At 58.3% G+C, this 20,250-nt stretch overlaps 1 protein-coding gene across 8 annotated transcripts in view; it reads right to left on the bottom strand.

Annotated features, from left to right (window-relative positions):
- The window catches only part of ANO1 (anoctamin 1), an 81,436-nt gene extending 65,805 nt beyond the window's left edge, over window positions 1-15,631 (bottom strand). For all 8 annotated transcript variants that reach the window (XM_025451772.3, XM_035701958.2, XM_025451771.3 and 5 more), the window contains exons 1-2: window positions 15,455-15,631; window positions 7,398-7,730 (exon numbers count right to left, since the gene is read on the bottom strand). In XM_025451772.3, the coding sequence (XP_025307557.1) occupies window positions 7,398-7,730; window positions 15,455-15,562 (441 nt within the window). In that variant the 5' untranslated portion in view covers window positions 15,563-15,631. The remainder of the gene's footprint in view (window positions 1-7,397; window positions 7,731-15,454) is intronic.
- Between the last annotated feature and the right edge of the window lie 4,619 nt (window positions 15,632-20,250).

Here is a 20,250-nt window from a genome sequence, read left to right on the forward strand (position 1 = left end):
TGGGCAAGGGCAGGGGCAGGGCGCCCGGGCACCCCCCAGATGGACACCATGCTCACCTGGCCAGGAGCTTCTCCTGGGGCAAACCGAGTGTGTTCAAGCCTCCATTCTGAGCCCAACTCATAAAATCTGTGACCTGACCAGAACTGTTTCTGGCATTTTCATTTCAGAAGGAAGAAGAAAGTCACAAACGAAACAACCCTAACATCCCCAAAGGGGATTCATGGTGGCTGAGCACCCCTGGGGCTCCCCTCTGCCTTCCCATGGCCACCTCGGACCTTCTGAGGCCACCCCTAGGCTGGACCACATGCTTCCACCACCTGGCCACGGCTCACTTGTGGTGGTTGAGGCATGGGCTGGGGATTGTGGCATGGTTGGCTTTGGTGAGGACCACCCACGAGCCATCTCTGGTTGCCCCTGGCTCCCCAGAGAGCTCCTGGCAGCACTGTCCCCTGAGCCCACCTGACCCACAGGCCGCCTCATGCCCCGGGGCACCTCTCGGTCACTGCGATGTCCTGATGGAGGGAAGCAGGTGTCCCCTGGTGTGGTACCACCATGAGGGCCTCCGCAGCCCTGCCTCGTGTGAATGACCCTGCCCGGCTCCAGGTCCTGAGCGTCACAGGGACACAAGGACCCTCCCTGAGCTCAGTCCAGAAGGGGAAGCCCAGGAGGGGCTTGGGCCCTGCCCCTGACATCACCAGGCCTCAACTTCTGACAAGGACCCCACCACCCCCGGCAGGTGTCATGAGGAGGACGGCATGGGGCCCCCTCTGGACCCTGACCTGGGGATGTCGGGGCTGCTCTATGGGAGGGCTCATGGTCTCCACAACAAATAGGGCAGCAGGGCCAGGCCTACCAGGGGGAAAACCAGCACAAAGGGCCCCCACCAGCCTGTGGACTCTGGACAGATGGCACGGATCACAACCAGCCATGCTCACCTTGTTTAGAGAAATAAATGTCAGGACGGAAAGGTCCCGCAAAGGACAGGAAACCACTAAAAAAAAAAAAAAAAATGACACAGCCAATCTGGAAAAGAACCAAACAGGACTTCCAGAAATAAAAAACTGTCGTAATTAAAAACTCAACGAGTGTGTTTGAGGATCCTCCGCCCCTCTGAGGGCAGGAGCCCGGATGCTGGCAAGATCTGCCCCGGGCCCCCCGGGAAGGGTCAAATCTGGCCTGAACTGCGGTTGGAGCATCTGCCGACCTCCGTGGCACAGTCTGCCGGGGCTTGTTTCAAGTCACCGAAGGGTTCACAACCAGCCAGCAGGGTTCCCCGAGGTGCCAGGACGAGCCGGCTCAGACACACCACAGGCCAGGAGACCCGGGACATCACACCTGCAGCCTGAGTGGCAGACCTTTCCACCGGCCCCCCCGGCCCCCTGGCACCCGGGCCATGCAAAGGTCTTTGGGGTGCTTAAAGACGTGGCTTTTTTTTTTTTTAAGATTTTATTTATTTATTCATGAGAGACACACAGAGAGAGAGGCAGAGGCACAGGCAGAGAGAAGCAGGCTCCTTGCAGGGAGCCCGATGTGGGACTCGATCCCGGGTCTCCAGGATCACACCCTGGGCCGAAGGTAGACGCTCAACCACTGAGCCACCCAGGAGTCCCAAAGACGTGGCTTTGAAAAGAATGTCCAGAATTCACTTTAAAAGTCTGCTTCCACAAAACCAAGACAAGCCTTAAGAGAAGATGTACGAGGCATAAAACCTTTAAGACCAAAGATGTGAATGCGTAATTATGAAATTATGAACAGAGAAATAATAGCTTCAGGACTAGACGAGGATCCCTAACATCCCAGGCTGTGAACGGCCGGGCCCCAGGGGGGGCGCTCAGTCCCAGGGTGGGGGCTGGCTCACAGCACGTGGTTCAGGGCAAAGAACACGAGGCAGGACCTGGGGTCAGGGGCCAGTACCCGCCCCTGCTGGGTCCTGTGGCCTTGGTCTCCTTGCTCCACTGCTCAGAGCCTCAGGCCCATTCTTCCCACTTAGGCAGGGGGCGTCACGGCTGGACCACCTCCCATGGAGGGGGCAGGGGGCCCACGCAGCGTGGGGTGGGCATTTGCCTCCAAACCAACAGGTCCCCTGAGGGCCACCTGCCATCTGTTCTGACACATGGAGAAGCCAGGATTGGGGATCTCAGGGTTCTCAAGTGGAGGACCTCCACACCTAATCCCCATGGCAGTGAGGGGGGTCTGTCCCCAGTCCCCCCAGTGCTGAGGGCCGTGCCTCTCGCCCCGGTTAGCCAAGCCTCAGAGCCATCTCAGACACCCACCTTGGACACCTGCTGGAATCTGCAAGAAGCCTGGCTCCCTCCCTCTCCCCCTCATGACTGTGGCACCCCTTCCCACCATCGGCCACGGTCATGTGGCGTCAGGGTGGTGTGCGGGGGGTCTCACACACTGGGGGACCCTGCCCTGCTCAATGTGCTTTCTGATTCCCGTCCGGCAGGAGGTAAGCTGGGAACCGCAGCCTGTGCGCAGCCGACGGCTGCAGGCAGGGAGGCAGTCACTTTCCTAGATCTGCCCAGCACTCCAGGAGGAGGGACGTACCATCACGCCCATTTCACAGGTGGGAAAACTGAGGCCCAGAGAGGGGAAGCCACTCATTCCTGGGCTGTCCCGCTAGGAGGTGGCTGAGGGGGTCTGAGGCCGACCTCACAGCCCTGCTGCGAGCCCCGAACCCAGGTCTGGAACAGCAGCTGCTCCTCCTCCCTGGCTTTTGAAAAGCAACATCCACACTAACAAAGTTAGGAACGCTTGCCACAGAAGGACCTCCCGGCTACGGGGCAGGAAGGCAGAGAAACGCCAGCTGGCCAACCTGGCCGCCCAGGTGAGCCCCGAGCAGCAGCAGGAATGCAGACTTTATGGGGCTCCAGAGTTCCCGGCCCCAACAAAGCCAGGGTCGAGTTCAACCCTGGGGCAGGGTGGGCCGGGCCACCCCAGCACACAGCCGGGATTCTGGTGTATGGCCTTCTCGGCAGTGACCCATGCACATAAATAATGTCCAGCAGGCTTTGAGGCCAGACTTGAAGAATGCTGATGGGTTTCAGTTGCAAGGAAACAAGTTCTCCTCCTTCTAATGGGAAGCCTGGAAGCTGACTCCACTGTGTCGGAGAGACGCCCCCACCCTTCCTGCCACTTCCTGTTATGCTGTCCTGGGGTCTCGGACACGGGACCCTCGGGGACCCTCATGCATGAAATCGATGTTCAGGGCTGCCCTCTGGATGGAGGCACGGAGCCAGTCTTGACACCCCAGCGTCTCTCTCCTCAGGGAGACTGGGAAGCAGTTTTCAGATTGGGTTCCTCTGACCCCACAGTCCCTGGGAAGGGGAGGGGAGAGGAGGCGGGATGGGGGACCCATGGTCACACGTCAGCCTCTACATGTCCTGTACCGGGGGATTATGAGTGAGAGTGTGTCTCCCCTGTTCCGTGGGCTCTTGGTCCAGCACAGCCAGTGGTGGGGTCTCTGTCTGGGACTGCCTCTAGGGTACCAAACAGTTGATCAGGGCTTGTGTGGATCTTGGGGGGCCCATCTGTGTGGACGCTTCTGCTGGCTCGTGGGCAGAAGGGCCTGCACGTTCTTCACCCCTCCAAGGATGGTTCAGGCTCAGCAGCCACCACACCCCTGGAGAGCTGGTTAGGAACCCAAGTTGGGTCGAGCCCACCCCAGGCCTGCTAGGTCAGAGCCTGCATTTTGGCAGGACCCCACTGCCCCCTGTGGCTTCCTATGCATATCCGGGCCCTGCAGCGGAGCAGCCTGCCCAAGGCTGGACCCCACAGTCCAGACCACCTGCGCCGATCTGCCCCCAACCACGAGTCACCACTTGCACCACTGCTGGCATCTCCAGGGGCCCCGGCGTGAGCCACTCTGCCCCCGAGAGAACCACTCTGGTGCACTCTCAGCTGTTGTGGTGGGGGGAATGGTGTTCCCCTAAAGAGACATCCATGTCCTAACCCCACAACCTCAGAACGGGACTTTATTTGGATATAGGACTTTGTAGGTGTAACCAAGTTAAGACGTGGTCACACGGGAATAGGGCAGGCTCTGAGTCCAACATCTGGGGTCCTCACAAGAAGAGGGGAGACACAGAAGTCCATACGGAAGGCACCTGCATGGAGACAGAGGCTGGAGGGGCGTGGCCACAGCCCCGAGACCCCTGAAGCCCCCAGAAACAGAGACATAGGAAGGACTTTGGTCTAGAAACTGTCAGAGGGAGCACAGCCCTGCCAACACGTTGATTTTGGACTTCTGGTCTCCTGAACTGTGAGAGACCCAGTTTGAGTTGCTTTAAGCTCCTGACTTGTCACTCGTTACGGCTGCCCCAGGGCACTACCTGCTACGTGTCCCTAGGAGCCGGCCCACTGTGCGCCCAGTGCCCAGTGGGTCTCCCACATGTCATCACAGGATGTCTTCACAACAATAAACCTCCTGACATGGGGGAAAGGCAAGCACAGAGGAGCCCCGTCTATATGGGGCTGGTGGCTGGCTCTGCCCAGGAGCAGCGCAGCCCCACACACCTGCTGGCCTCTTGAGGAGCAAAGGCAGGTCACCTCTGTGCCCCTGTGACCTGCGGGCAACTGCCTGGTCAAGGCCGCAGAAGGCTGGGCCAGCAGAGTTCAAGAGGGGCCCCCGTCCACCCAGGAGGCCTTATGGTTTATCTGTTCTCCCCCAGTTGTCTCCCCCTCTTTGCCCCTGCCTCCCTGGCCAGCCTCTGAAGCAGGCTTTCTCCACCAGGAGCGTATTGGCTCCCAGGGACATTTGGCAATGTCTGGGAGCATTTCTGGTTATCATGACCTGGGGGTGCTGTGACATTTCAAGCGACAACAGTGCCAAGGCAGAGACATCTGCTCTCAAGCAAGAGTCTTCACCTTCATCCAGGGTTTGAGTATCTGATGGAACGCATGGGCTTCTCTCCCCAGAAAGTGCACACAAGCCCCAATTCTGCTTCAAATCGGGTAAGATGATGCAACTGGGTTCTCCTGGGGGCTATTCTATTTCCAAAACTGCAAACCCTTCACTCCTTGTAATCGGAGCATGCCCTCGGGAATGATTCACGAGCCAGGGCATCTCCCCAAAATAAAGACGATAGCCACTAGCTGTTAATCACGCTGGCAGCGGCCCTTGCACACCTCGGAGGCCGCCTCCAGACAGGTTCTGATGTGGCCTGTCTTGCGGAGGGTGGGGGAGAGCACCAGGATGCAGCGGACGGAGGGTTTTTCCAACAGCCTTGGGCCTCGTTCATCTTGGACGAAAGCTCAGGGATTATGGGGTCCTCGTAAAATATAGTTTATGACTCGAGAGACTCCAGCAGCCAGACGGCATGGCCCTGGCTTCAGGCACCTTGGAGACGGGAACTGTGCATGGTACCACTTTCCTTTTTAAAATGGCCCCAATCCACTGCTGGAAAAGCCTCTTTTAGCTACAGAGCCAAACTCTCAATGACATTCATGGGTCACTTATTGGGAAAACTGAATCTTTTTTCTGGTGACAGTAACCACGGTCTCTATGTTTGCTTTTTATTTCAAAGTCATGATTGAGAATATGGAGTTTCGAGAAAGGTACGTGTGATGTAGCAGTTGGCTTGGAAAAGCTTCTCTCTCCCCCTCTGCAGGAACCGGAATACACGATTTGACGTTAATACTGCCCCGTGAGAATCTGCTGCATGCCAGACCTGAGCTAAGCACCTTGCCTTCTGTTCAAAGATCATCCAGTGATGGAAATACTACTGTTATCTCCATTTTATAGATGGGGAAACTGAGGCCCAAGTAGCCAGTGGGTCTCGGGAATGACAGGCAGAGAGGCTCTGGGATCTGTCCAGGGTTGGTGGATGCTACAGACTTTGCGGGGGAGGGGTTCCTTCTGAGCAGAAGGCTCTGAAGCTGTCGTGGGGAAAGGACGAGGGGAGCACAGAGTGCACTCGGTCCTGGGAAGGGACCAGGTACATGCAGACCGGGGCCCAAAGGCCCAGCTCCGCACGCGGCCCGCTGCTGCCTGTCCTGACTCCTCCAGCCAGGAGCTGCCGTGACCGGGCAGGGTCTGCACTGTGGCCACACTGTGTGCACAAACAGCAGGGGGCTGGTGGGGAGGAATGATGCTCGAAATCAGAGAACTGAGAGGCCCCGGGCTCAGGTCACAGGAAACGCTGAAGGACCGGCACCTCTGTCTCTCCCAGGAGAAACACTGCAACCTCACCAGGCCCGAATCTCTGTGGCCTGACCCTTGAAGCTCACACGCCCTCAAGACTCTCATGGGAATGGAACCACTCCCGCGGCAGAAATCCACACCTGCCAGGTAGCCCAGCCTTGGAAGGGGAAGGCCACGCAGGGAAACACTCCGTGTGCAACACAAGATCCCTCCACCGCTAGCTCTGGGGAGAAGGAGGCTCCACTGGGCATTTTTGGGTCAGTACTATCCACTTGGCATGAGAAAGAGCTCCCATCAGCTCCTTCATCTACGAGCTCGCTGGTCAAACCACCACAGAGGCATCGTTATCGCGGGAACCAAAGTGTTCATTATTTAAGGAAACGGCAAACTGAAGTCAATTTTCACTTTAAATGCCTGCAGTTGGCTCATGGCTCCCCCAGGCAGCCTGCCGGCCCCTCCTGCCACTCCTGCGATGGTGCAGAGACTCCCCGGTTCTCAGTCTGTACAGGGACAGCGTGGCGGGCTCCCCTGTCCTGCAATGCTTGCCCCTGCCCCTGTGCACAGAGGCTTAGTTGCTGGCAGGGAAGCACGCAGCAAACCTGCTGAGATGCTGAGAGAAGCACCCTCGTCCCCCCGGATGCCCAGGTACCTCTCCTGCGCTGCCCCGCCTCCTGCCACCAGTGCAGCACTCAGTTCTGGGGGAGCCAACCTTTTACTCTCCCCAGAAAACTTTCCTTCAAAAGATTCTCTGGTTTGGCCAGGGACAGGTGCTCCAGAACAGTGTGAGTGATAGTCCAGGGATTTCAGAGCACCAGGTCCCCCTAGGGATCAAACCAGACCAACCTCCCCACTTGCCAGATTGAAGAACTGAGGCCCGGAGAAGGAGACCAAGGTCAGCCCCTAGGAGGACTCCGAGGAGTCCTTGGTCCTCCGTCCCTCTGGAGGGGCACATCTTCCCGGGAAAGGAACTGACCAGAGCAGGAAGTGCAGAGACCCCAAGGATCATCACCGAGAAGGCCAGCCCCTCCCCAAGAGCAGGTGTGGTCGGGGGGGTGCTGGTTTGGGGCTCCCCCAAACCCCAAACCTTAACAAGTGATTGGTACCCAAGCTTAACAGGAGCAGCCTTTACATCAGCACTTCTCGGGGTACCAGCTAAAGCCAGAGGGCCCTTCCCCACACCGCCTTCTGGAAACAGTGCACGGGCCCGGCCGGCGCGCCCACCCCACGAGCCCACAAGAAGCGGGATAGTTACGTCTTCATCTCGCTCCAGCTCCAGGCCGGCCTCCAGGAGGTTCCCCTCGTACTCCTCCCGGCGGAAACGCTTGTCGTCCTCGTGGTAGTCCATCGGGGGCTCGGGGCTGCCCACCGCCCCCACGCTCCCCTTGCCGGGCAGGGGCTGATCCTGCCGGGCGCCGCGGGCGGCCGGGGCGGCGTCGCTATGCTGCACCCTCCGGGCCAGGGTCCTGCTGCCCGAGGGCCTCTTGGGGTGGTACACCAGGATGTAGTCCACCTTGCGCCTGCCGTCCCGGAAGTACAGGCCATGCTTGCACTCGGCGTCAGGGTCCACGGACAGTGAGTTCAGCAACTGGGGTGAGAGAGAGAGATCGCCGGCTGTCAGGTCTTGGGGATGGGCCCAGGGGCACGGTGGGGGAGCCAGGTCCAAACTGGACCGCTTCGTCCGCCCACCCCTCCTGCACCCAGCAGAGCTGTGCCCAATGCCCACCCGAGTGAGCACTGTCCTGTGGCCGGGACAACTGTGCACGCAGTGGCCCTGTCTCTGTGGAGCTGACACGTGAGCAGGAGACACGTGCCGTAATCACGCATGAAGGCCAAAGTGGACCCTCAGTGCTTGGAAGGACCCCTGGTTCTGTGGAGCTAGAGCAGGCTTGCTGGGGTGGACCAGGCTGCTTGCAAAGACAGTGGGAAAAGCTGCAAGGCCCCCTCATGCCCTCCTAGAAGTGCTCCTACCCACTTCCACAGGGTCGTGGGCAGTGCAGAGCTGAGCGCAGTTTCTGCACCTGCAAATCTCAACCTCGGGTGGCCAGCGTGCACAGCAAGTTCATGTCAAAGCAGCTATGACCGCATGACGGCCCTCAGCTGGCCTGGTGCCCGCCAGCAGCTCTGCCACTAGCTAGGTGCGTGTTAGTTTGGGTTCCCCCAAAAGCAGATCCTGAGTTGAGTATTTGGGTTCAATGGTTTACCTGAGAGGTGGTCCCAGGGGCCAGAGTGAGGGTGGGGGATGGGTAGGCACGGAGGGAGGGGCCGACGGAGCTGGGCTGCAGAGAGGGCCACTGCCTTGGGCAGCTGGGCTCCCACCTGCTGATGCCCAGAGGGTGCCATGGGGCGTGGGCTGAGAGGTGGGGGCAGGGCCCCAGTTTCCTTATCTGCCTGAGGGGCTCCAGGGGGCCAATGAGACAGAAATGTGGCACTGCAGAATAGAAACTGGAACCTCTGCGCAGCTGCAATCATGCATGGCTGCTGCTAACGCGTAACCCAAATTTCTAGAACTCCTGTGGGATTTTGCTGGTTACCGAGGGCAGAGAGGTTAATCAGCTAGCTGGTCTTCAGAAATAAGAGAAAATAAATAACATCATGTTGGAAGAATCCTCAAGAGCAACCCCACACCACCGATGGGCTTCAGGGCCGAGCCTCATGTCCTGCACCTGATCTGGCTCCCGCCTGCTCCTGCTCTCAGCCCCAGAGACGCACCGTCATCAGAGTGAGGCCCTCCCCAAAGGAGCGCCAGGCTGGCCTGCGACTGAAGGGCCCCCGAGCTCCGGGGCTGGAGGACAGAGCTGTGCCCAGAAGGTCTCCCCCCAGGATGGCCTGGAGCCCTGGGGCGGCTGCACATGGTCAGGAGAAACAGCAAGAGTCCCTCACCCTGGGACTGGCCATCTGCGTTAGGACCAAGGTCATCTAGAGGGTGGGGGGCCCCGTGTCAACAGGTTTCTTTCCCAATGTCCGGCTCAGGGGCAGGGGGAGAGAGAGGGGAAGAATCGGAGTGAGGGGTGCCTGCAGTGTGGCAGCTACACAGGGAAGGAGGGAGAGGGGTGTTCTGGAAGGGCCTTCTGTGGGGTCTGGACCCCTTCACCCCATGCTGGGGAGTGGGGAGTCACACCCCTGAATCTCAGTCTCCCTGGGGAGGTCCCAGGACATGCCCAGCCTGACGGGGTAAGGCCAGTATCTGGCATCAACCCCCGTCCGCGGTAGCACGGAATCCAGGGCCGCCCTGGCGGCCTTCACGGGACCCGTAGTGTAGACGCCCAGTTGGCTTGCTCTGACAGGTGTCCATCCAGAGACCCCGGGTGTGTGAGGGCCAGGACCACACCTGCGCAGGCAGGGTGCGGGAAGGGGAGAGGAGGCCCCGCCCAGCCCAGGACAGTGACCCCTGCCTTTCGCAGGTCATGATGCAGGAGAGGTGGGAAAGAGCAGTTCTTCTCAGCTTGTCAGGGAGGAAACGGAGGTGAGGTGAGGCGGGTGCCAGCACGGGAGGAGGCTGGGCCCAGCCCTGAGCCTGGTCTGCATACCCAGGGTGCTGCCCACCCCGCGCCGTGTAGTAACAGGGACGCAGGCAACATTCTTCCTCAGCATGGGGCACGTCCTCTCCCTGAGTCCTGACCTGCCAAGGGGGCTTTACTATGGTCAGGTCTACTTGACCTGGGGAGAGTGGAGCTCACACATCTGAGGCAGTCAGCCCCTGCTGCCAGGGCCAAATTCCCCCCAGAGGACCCCAAGAGCCCTCTGCAACCCTGTGCCCAGGGACACAGCCAGGGAGGGTGCCACCATCAGCCGGGCCTGGGTCCTGCCCTGCCTGTCCCTGGAGCCAGGAGGTCAGGTCAGGGTAGCTGGGACGTGTGGGGCAGTGGGAGGCCTCAGAGAAGTCTGGGTTGGTCCTGCTCCACACATGCACCCTGGGACCGACTGTCTATCTGCTCTGTCCACGTGTCCGCCCCTGTAAGGTGGGAGGGCACTACGGGCTGCACCTGCTGGCAGCCAGCAGCACTGGCCCACACTGGCTGGACTCTCCCTCTAATTAATTCCCAGGACCAACACCTCCCTCAATCCCAGTGCCAACAAACGCTGACTCTCCTCAATACCACAGGAAGGCCAGAGAAAGGGTGCCCTGTGAGCCCGTGGCTAAGAATGGTTTCCCTCCTTGAGGTGGGTAGTGGGCAGAAATGCAGGACCGGGGGTTTGGGATGGGGGGGTGCCTGTGGAAGATGCTGCCAGCGCTCATGGAAAGAAAGCCGCTGCTGGGCAGGGCTCAGGCTTGGGAGGCGGTCACACCAAGATGGATGCGTGGTGTCTAGGCAGGCAGCGTGCAAGGACACACCTGTCTGCTGTCAGCATCCGGGCACTCTGGTCTCAGTGCCTCTGCGAGGGGCTCACCTCTATTTCCAAACAGGAACTTCGATCTTCTAGGATAAGCCTGGTGCCCGTACACGGCTCCTGCCTGGACCTCCTTCTCAGCTTCCTCTCCCCACTCCCCTGGAGGCCACCTGGAGTCAGGACATCCTCACTCCCTGCTCCTCACATGCACATGCTGTGCTCCCTACCTGCATGCCCTGCCTCCCTTCTCTGTGCTTTGTAAATCTACCTAGCTTCCCAGGCAGGGGGCAGATTCCCTGCTCAGTGCTCTGGACAACCCTGACCCCCCCGTCAGTCAGGCAGGATCTCTTGGGCCAGGGCCACCTTGAAAACATCTATTCACAAGCTCTTCACTCACAGGGGCCCCTAAGCAGGGTGGCGGGATCCCCAAAGCCGGGCCAGGGATTGGCCCTAGCACACCTCCATGTAGAACCTGTGACACATGGAGGGAGGGTTTGGCACCTGGTGGGGGGCCCATACATGCCCCTGGCTGGCTGGAATCATAGCTAATAGGAACAGAGTGGACAAAAACCCCATAGCGGAGGGAAGGAAATTTGGAGGTCAGAGAGCAGGATAGCCAGAGACTCCCCACCATCAGAACGCAGGGAAAGGTTACCAGGTTCTAAACCTAAACAATAACTGTCTGCTGGGGCCCGATCGATGATGATCGAGAACCTTTAGGGCCTGACAGCCTGGGGGAGAACAGAAATATCCCCTAGACATCTCCCTCCCCCCTGGGGGAACAGTGGCAGGACGCACTGTCCTCTCTTCATCCTGTCCTTTACAAGCTGTTCTTGTAAAACGAGGGTCAGGGGAGTAAACCAGACCCCCCTTATACAACAAGACTTCCCTCCAAGGGTTATTGGAAGGATAAAACATGTTCTGCGTGTAAAGAGTTTACAAGAGGGCCTGGTCTATGATGAACCCCCAACAGAAACCTGCTGTAACTGGGAATTCAGACAAGCACAAATAAAGGACTAGGGGAGGACAGGGCAAACCAATCTCATGGTCAGAGTGGACCACAAGTCGAAGATGGTGGCAGTGCCAAATCCAGACTGCTTTGTTACCAAGGGAGCTGGATGTGCTGCTGGGACCAGCAGGAGGCAGCACGAAAGCACCGGTGCACTGGTGTGAGAGTCCCAGATGGTCCTCCCAGGCCTGGTCCTGTCACTGATGTGGTTGTGTGATTCTGGACAGGTTACTTCTCTGTTTGGGTCTTAATTTTATAAAAACTGGGGTGGGGAAGGGTGATCCTATCTAAGTAAGTGTCAGGGGTTAGTTAGCAACCTTTAGACAGAAAGAGTGGGTTCCCTTTCTACTACACTGTACATGGGCGAGGCCGACTCCAGGGTCTGCAGGATGATTCTGAGCTGGGTTTCGAGGGAGCTGGAGGTGTAGCCATAGAGCGAGGGCCACAGAGCCTGCCGTGGTGGCTGTGGGTCTCTCCAGGGCCCTTCCACGGAGCAGCAGAGTGGGTGCTCTTCTTGTGTAGGACGGGACAAAGAGGTAAAGATTTAACTTACAGCAGGAAGGTTCGGGTTAGGCTCTTTGCATAACTTTCCCATTCAAAAGCTTGGGAAAAGCTTCACAATGTTCTCCTCTCCATTCCCCATAAGAAAGGGGCAGGTGGCCCCTCGGCACACCTTTCTTGAAGGTAGGGGACCTCCCAGTCATCTTTCTGACGTGGTTATGGAACAGATGAATCCACAAATAAATGAATGACAGAAGCTTGGGCTCTGCACAGTGACCAGCAGGGGCCAGCAGATCAAGGACACCGAAGCCCAGACCCAGCCAAGCCGGCAGCTGAAACACACGCTCCCTGGCTCTGAGTGGGTCTCAGGTGTTCCATCTGTAGGGTGGAGACCAAATCATCTCCACCACTTAGGTCGCAGAATTCCTGTGTGGACGCGAGTCATGGGAGATCGCAAAGTATTTTGAAGATCATCCTCGGGGGTATTTGGCAGGAAGTGATCCCAGAAGGAGCTTCCCCGAGGAAGATGGTAAACATGGTGGAAGAGAAATGTCTTCCTGAGGTCACATCAGAGGACATCAGGGGACGGAGGTCCCCTCCACAGCGGGACTGCCCCCAGAACCATGGGCATCAAGAGGGTGGTCGACATCTGGCCCACATCTGCCTCCCCAGACTCCCTCCCAAACTCTGAGAAGAAGGCAGAAGAGGAGTGTGGAAGCCTGAGTCCACACCACAGATCCTGGACTGGGACCAGAATTTGTTTATTTGGCTTCTCACTCGGAGATGGAGCTCTAGGAGCTGAGGTCACACGTTGGTGTGGAATAGCCAAAGCCGGGACAAGTCTACACGATCATGCTAGGAGAACCTGCCACATTCCCTTGTTCCTAAAATGAAACCAGTAACCTGCAAAATTTCTTTCAGTTCTGGGGACTCTTTGAATTCACTTTTGAACTTTGCTCTCATTCCCCAAATTTTCAAAATTAAATCACCAGCTCTACAAATCAATTTAGGATTGTCAAGCACACCCCACAATCTATAAACAGGTCATCTCTCAACGCTGATAAACAGAGCAGCACTCTTATTTTGCAGGCAGGCGATGCCAACACTAGGTACATCTCCCTGGGGTGTCTGGGCTTGTTGGGGCATAGAGATCTAGGGCCACTGGCAGCCAGCAGGAAGAAAGAAGAAACTCTCAAAGATAAACACAAAGAAAACTTAGTGAAATACATTGCAATCAACCTGGCATCTGGCTTTTGAGTCATTTCTTCTACCTTTTTTTTGTATAGAAACAATGAGGTGATTTTTATCCTTGAACTTGGGAATGACAGGGAGAGGAGAGGCCCCCGGGCACTGGCTGGAAGTGCAGCATGCATGGGATGGGAGTTCTGACGGCCAACTTAAACTCCGTTGACACTACGTCGCACGTATGGCCACCTGTCTGGGAACTCTTTGAAATGCAGCCCACGCCCTCTGGCCTCTGCCTGCACAGAGCTGCCTTCCTTGGGTGACTCAGGGTGATGACTGAGCAACAATTATTGGCCTGAGAGGTGCCGAGGATGCCCGTGGAGGCTCTCCTGATCCCCCGTAGGCCTCCCGCTCCTAGAGCTGCTGCTTGCAGCCTGCCTGTAGACATGTCACCAGCAGGACAGCACTTGGCCACCTCTCCTTCTTGTGGTCAGGGACCCCCCGCCCCAACCCCGATTCATAGCACTCCAGGCCCACAATACCGGAAACCTGCCTGCCATAAGAGTTGCGTGCAGAATAAGAGTCAACCGCCTCATCGGGGCTTGTCTATGTTGTTTCTAGACCATGAAGACCTTGAATGGAGGGCCAAGTGTTTACAGACCTCATGGCCCTCGCCACAGTAAGCGGAAGACAGAGGATATCTGGATCCACATAAGCAACAGGTCCCTGAACTACAAGTCGAGAACCCAGGGCCATTGATAGGGCTCCAGGGTTCATTTCAGATCTAACCCATCCTCAAGACGAATGCGGTCTACCTCTGGAATGGCCACTCCTCTCCATCTCTTTGGGTGTCACCGCCTCCCGTGGCTTCTAACTAGTGGCCCCACATTCCCAACTCTGGGTCTTCCCATGTGAGATTTCTTTGTCTGACAGGCCCCACCCACCCCCATTACGGGTATAACCAGCCTTCTCCTCCAGGATGTCTGCTCCTCTACAGGCTGCCCATGGCCACCTGCTTCTGTGTCTTGGCTCTTGCTAGCTCTCCTCCTCCTCCCAGCTGGTGGGCGCATGACTCCCCTCTTGGCCTCAGTATCCTCACTGGTAGTAAGAGCACTGGCCCCATAGAGTTGTGAAAATTAAATGAGCTAATCTCAGCTGCAGGCCTGCTGCTACACAAGTGTCCTTCTGCGGCTGTCCTGGGCCACGTTCCATCACCACTCCTCAAGCCCCAGATGGGCATGCTTCCCTGTCTCATTTGCTGTGGGTGCCCATGGCCTGGCCCACAGCAGGCACACGGTGTTTGTTGAAATGATGGCTCTGAGCTCCTAAGGCCAATGGTATTTATCACAGACTCCCCTCTCAACCCATGCACATGCCCAATGCCCTCCTGCATCTCTGCGCAAGCTCAGCTGCAAAACAGTGCAAGACCTGAGGGTCTCTGCCTTCCCTGGAACACCGCCACGGCCCTGCCAGGATCCCATCCTCCAGGCACCTCCCCTAAAGGCCTAGCTCTCCAGTCCTGACGCTAGAGGCAGGCCTGGATCCTGGTGAGGTTAGAGCAAAGAAAGAAGGCTGGGGCCTCAGACAGCTGCTTAAGGGGAGGGGAGGGAAGGGAAGGAAGGGGAGTCTGTTCTGTGGTCCAGAGTGAGCACCCTGGGGTCCCCTCTGCTTCTGCAGCCCAGGGCCCTTCTCAGCCCTTCCCTCTTGGGGTAGACTTTGTTCTAACTTTAAGCCAAATCCCTCACTGGTGAGGTCTGCCCTCCAAGGATCCCTCCGACCTCTGGATCTGGCCCCATAGGGAATGGTGGGATAGCAGACCTGCATGGAGGTCCCCAAGCACCTGGCCAACGGGCACTGGCTTCCACTAGCAGCGGGCACACGTTGGAGACGGGACCAGTGAAGAAAGAAGTCTGGACCCAGCAGCGCCTCCCCGCTGCCGGGGGCGTTGGGCGCTCCCCTGCGGGACACCGAGTCCCCGGACTCCGTGCGCCCCGGGCACCGGGCAGGTGAGGGAGTCGCCCGAGGGTCCAACCTCAGGAGGCTGCCTTGGGGGGGGGGCGGAGGCGGCCACTCTGTCGCGGCTCCTCCCACCCCCACTGTCCGGGCCGTCCGGCAACCCCCCCAGGGGTGTCCCCCGCGGGGCCCAGCCATGCGCTTCGCTCGGCTAGTGGGCTGGGGGGGCGCTGCGGCCGCAGGTGTCCCCCCGCGCCCCGCGCCCCCCGCCCCGCCGTCCGCGCGGCACAGGTGAGCCCCCCCCCCGCCCCCGCGCGGCCGCCCGCACTCACCGTGCCCTCGGACGGCAGGTAGCCGATGTCCTCGATGGCGCAGATGTTGATGATGTGGACGCTGCGGTCCTCGGCCGGGAGCGTCGAGTACTTCTCGTTGACCCTCATCGCGGCCGCCTGGGCGCCGGGCCGGCAGGGCGGCGCGCCCTCCGCATCCACGGCCGCGGCGGCCTCTGCGGGCGGACCGGGCGGCGTTGGCGCGCTCGCTGGGGGCCGGGCCTGCCGCCCCTCCCGCCGCCCCTCCCGCCCCGCCCCGCCCCGCCCCGCCCGGCCCAGGGCGCTGCGGCCGCCCCCCTGCGGTCCCGGGGCGCCCGCGCTGCTCTGCGCTCAGACTTTCCGAAGACGCGGAGCCCCGGGGGTGGGGGGGTGGGGGGGGCAGCGCTCACTCCGGCGGCCCCTCCAAGTTTATTTTTACCCCCGGACGTGCCCCTTGGAGTTTCTGAGGGTGGCTGAGCGCTCAGACCCGGGAGGAAACTTCCAACAGTCCCTCACCTTTAATCAAAGCCTCCAAACCTGGCGCTTGGCGTCGGGGCACCTTGCAAGGGAGAGAGGCTCCTAGAGACTTCTCCCTCCGGGGAGCCTCCCCTGCCTCCCCTGCTTCTTCTCCTCCTGGCCCTGCTCACTGGCGTCACCCCCCTCTCCCCGCCCATGGTAAGCATCTCTCCGAGCCCCGCTTTAGGGAAGGCTTACCCTTCGGTGACCAGGCACTAGCAGTCCCTCACCGGGGCTCGACCCATTTTACCCCACAGCCCGGGCCTCTTTGCAGAGGTGCAGGAGGGCTTCAGAAGGCTGACACTGGGGACTGGGGTTCCTGCAGAGTTGCCCGCACTCCTTGCAGGAGGCTTTACTGCCTCCCCGAAGGAGGGACAGTGACTTTGATCACTTTCATCCCAGATCGGCAGGGACCTACATGGTAGGAGCTTCCCAGGATGTGCTTTGAATCCACCGACCCAGCAGGAGGATGACCCAGGTCCTCCAGGAGCAGCCATGCTCAGGTTTAGCTAGCTCCCAGGGGCCACCCTGGCAACCCTGCCCAATGGGAATAGACTCTCCTTTTCCTCTGCCTCCCTACATCTTGTTAGTTCTTCAGGGTGTACATGGGATGCTACCTCCTCCAGGAAGTGATCTGAGATTGCCCGTCACCCAAGCACTCAAGCCCAAGAACCGGTCTGTACCTCGACTATAGCACTTCCTTTCCCCCACCTCATATTCCACTGGGTTCATACACTTGATGCCCAATGGCTGCTTGTCAAAAGGCCACTGAGGAACATTCTGGGCCTACAGAAGTGATCATAAAGCTCTCTTCCAAGGTGCTAATGCCATCGAGGCACACCTTGGGTCCAAGGGTGGATTCTGGAATCAGACAGGTTGGGGCCAGGGAGATAGGGTGGGGTCTGGCTCCAGCTCTGGCATCTTCCAGCCCTGTGACCTTGGTCAGGCCTCCTTAGCCCCACAGAGCCTGCGTCTCCTCCCCACTGCCTCCTCCTGGCAAAATCACCCCCAGTTGAGCATCAAGTGTGTGTGAGGCTGTGGCGCGGCACCTGGCACAGGGGGAGGCTGGGCAGTGGGAGCCACTGTTACTACTGCCGTCATCTTGTCATTGTCATGACCTTCCCTTCTCCCCACCATGTGTCACCCCCACATAGGCTCAACTTGGAGAGGTGGAGGAAGGTTCCTCTGTCCTCAGGCGAGCCTTGTTGGGGGCGCTGAGTGGCCCTCCAGGGCCCTTTGTCTGCATCTCAGGCAGTGAGCCCAGACTTGGAGAAGTGTGCCAGGCTGGCCAAGTGCTCATCACGAATAGCCCTCCATGGCCTCGCCACGCCGAGGCCAGTTTGAGCTTTCAATGCTGGGAAGAATCTCTCTCTCTCTCTCTCTTTCACACACACACACACACACACACAGGATTATGTAACTTCATTCTCTTATCCTTGTTGGTAAACAACCAAGATTGTGTAACCTTAACATACTGACTTTCTAAATTTATTTTCAAGTGGTGAAGGATCTTACAGAAGAGTCTACAAGGTATGGTTTCTGGAAGAAGGAGCAAAACTGTAATTCCTCAATTCTGGGTACACTGACATCCCTGAACTTCTGGGAGGTGACTCTGGACTGCTGATGGAGAGGGCTCTGGGGTGCGGTGCCTGAGCCCTACTGGGAGCTGCTTCAGGGTGAGGGACAACCTCGCAGGCAGGGCGGTGCCCAGCTCCCCACTATGGCTTTCCCCAAGAAGCCTGCTTTCACCTGCTTCTGTGATTGATGACTTAGCCGAGTCCTGCCTGCTTGTAAAGCATCATTTCCCCTGCTACGTGTCAGTACATTTCTTTGCTCTGTCCCGCTCCCCATTCTGCATCCTCCTGGCTCCCCCAGGCTCCCAGGTGTACAGCATGGAAATGCTTAGGCAGGCAGAGGGGACATGCAGGGTGGCCTCTGTGCAGAGCAGAAAGGACAGGGCAGCAGGGATCGACTCTGTCCCTGGGGTCACTTGTGGCCTGGGCTGAGGCTGCATGGGTCTTGGGATTACAGAGACTAAAAAAGTAAAAACAACATTCCCCTGAACCAGGGAGGACAATGGGATTCTTCTATGTCAGGCTCCCCTCCAAGTTGGGACTTTAAAGCCTCCCTCTTCTGGTGATGGTTTCAGCCACTGGTTTCCTGCCTCACGCTGTCTCACGCGGGTCACCCTGTTGGGACTGCGTCTCTACTCGGAGCCGCTAATTGCTTCTAAACTGGCCCTCTAGAAATAGTGTTGCATCAGCTCTGCACTTTCTGCTTTTTGACTCAGGGAATCTCATCATTAAAAACCCAAAGGGACAGATCTCAGCAGCAGGATTAATTCTGCGCTCGTGAATTAGTAAAAACCAGTCTCATTAGTCTAAATGGGGCATTTGATTATGGGAAGTTCTGGGCTTCACAGCTCACCCTACTTTGCCACTGTGCAGTCCTCTCGTGCTGTTGTGATGTCAGCCACCATCAGGCCCTTCCTCTTTGCTGACATTTTAATAATCGCCAGGAGTACAAGCATGGGGTGACAAGGGATGCTAGGACAGGGGACTGAGCTACAAGAAAGTGTCCCTTGTAAGAGGCTCTGAGGGCTCTTTCCCACACAATTTGCCCTCCTTGCCCTTGCCCACGAGGAGGAACGTCTTGCTCTGTGCCCTGCCCAGCTGTGTGTGCCTGAGCCCTCCCTGGGGTTGTCAGCAGCCTAGTGAAGAAGTGAACAAACCAAGCTTTAGACACCGAGGCAGGACGAGGCCCTCCACCTGGTCAGGCCGTGGTGAGCCCCGGGTCAGGGATCATTCAAGCAATGGCCTTTTCTAATCTGGTGCCCTGGAGCTGGGCTTCTTCCAGGACACTGCTGATGTTTGGGGCTGGATCACTGTTTGTCCTGGGGGCCAGGCTGTACCCTGTAGGATGGTTAGCAGCATCGCTGGTGTCTACCCACTCGATGCCAGTAGCATCTGTCCCTCCCGATGTGACAGTTACAAATGTCTCCGGACATCGTCAGATGTCCCTGGGGCGGGTGGCAAAATCACCCCCAGTTGAGAACCACTGTTCTCAGGGAAGACCTGGGAGGCTGATCTTATCACCCAAGTCCTCAGATGGGAGGGCAGAGGCCCAGAGAGGTGATGTGCTTGGCTTCAGGCCACAGCCAAGAGGCAGATCTGGCTTTCCATCTGGGTCTCCTGACTGTCCCTTCCAAGGCTCAGTCCATGAGTTGAGCACACACATGCAGGCATGCACATGCATGCACACACACACACACACACAGGGAACTGGAGGGATACAAGGTAGGAGATCAGTTTTTACAAAATGCACAGGGGCACCTGGGTGGCTCAGTGGTTGAGTGTCTGTCTGTCTTCGGCCCAGATCGTGATCCTGGGGTCCTAGGATCGAGTCCCACATCGGGCTCCCCGCAGGGAGCCTGCTTCTCCCTCTGCCTGTATCTCTGCCTCTCTCTCCATCTCTCATGAATAAATAAATTAAATCTTAAAAAAATAATAATAAAAAGCACAGATGCCCCTGTCCCTGGCTGTCCTCTGTTGGTGGAGAGGCTCATACTGGGCACAACTAGGCTGCTGTCCCCGGACTCTGGCCATCCCTACAACAGGGCTGCTTTCTCCCCAACACACATCTCTGCACTCCGGGATGCTAAGTAACGAGATGCTAAGTAACGCTGTTGACTCACACAGGCAGCCGGGTGGGGAAGGCAGCATGGAAGGAGTGAGCCGCTCATGAGTCAGGGCTATTGTGAGCTCAACGGCCCCGTCCTGCTCCCGTGCTGGCTCTGCACCCCTTTGAGTGTCTGGTGGGGATCCCGTGTGGGAAAGCCACGATGCCAAACAGGTATATGACCTAATGTGCTAAAAGCGCCTTGGGGTGTAACTTCCCCCGAGGGAAGACGTGCCTGGGGGGCAGTTTGTAACTGAGATAGGGTGGGCGGGAGACAGGACTACTGTTACTTCCTTCCGTCGCATGATGTCAGAACCCAGAGCAGCGGACAGGGAGACTCCGTGGGCATGGAAACCACCAGCCCGACCTTCTGGAGCGCAGCCAAAGCATGAAGTTCTGTCTGGGGGATTTTTTTTTCCCCCAAACGGAATCCCTGGACGTTATTTCCTTCAGAGCATTTTCAGACGCTTCATGTGTTTTGCTAACCCCTGCTTGCCTTCTGAGAATTCCTAAGAAGCCGAAGCGCACCCCCGGGCCAGCTCAGCCGCTCGTCACCTCCTCCCGGAAGCCTCTCTGGCCCGGCTCGGTTGGCGTTCCTCGGCTCTGTTCTGGGGGCCCCGCTCCTG

The sequence above is a fragment of the Canis lupus genome, chromosome 18 (assembly GCF_003254725.2).
Source record: "Canis lupus dingo isolate Sandy chromosome 18, ASM325472v2, whole genome shotgun sequence".
Lineage (NCBI taxonomy): Eukaryota > Metazoa > Chordata > Mammalia > Carnivora > Canidae > Canis > Canis lupus.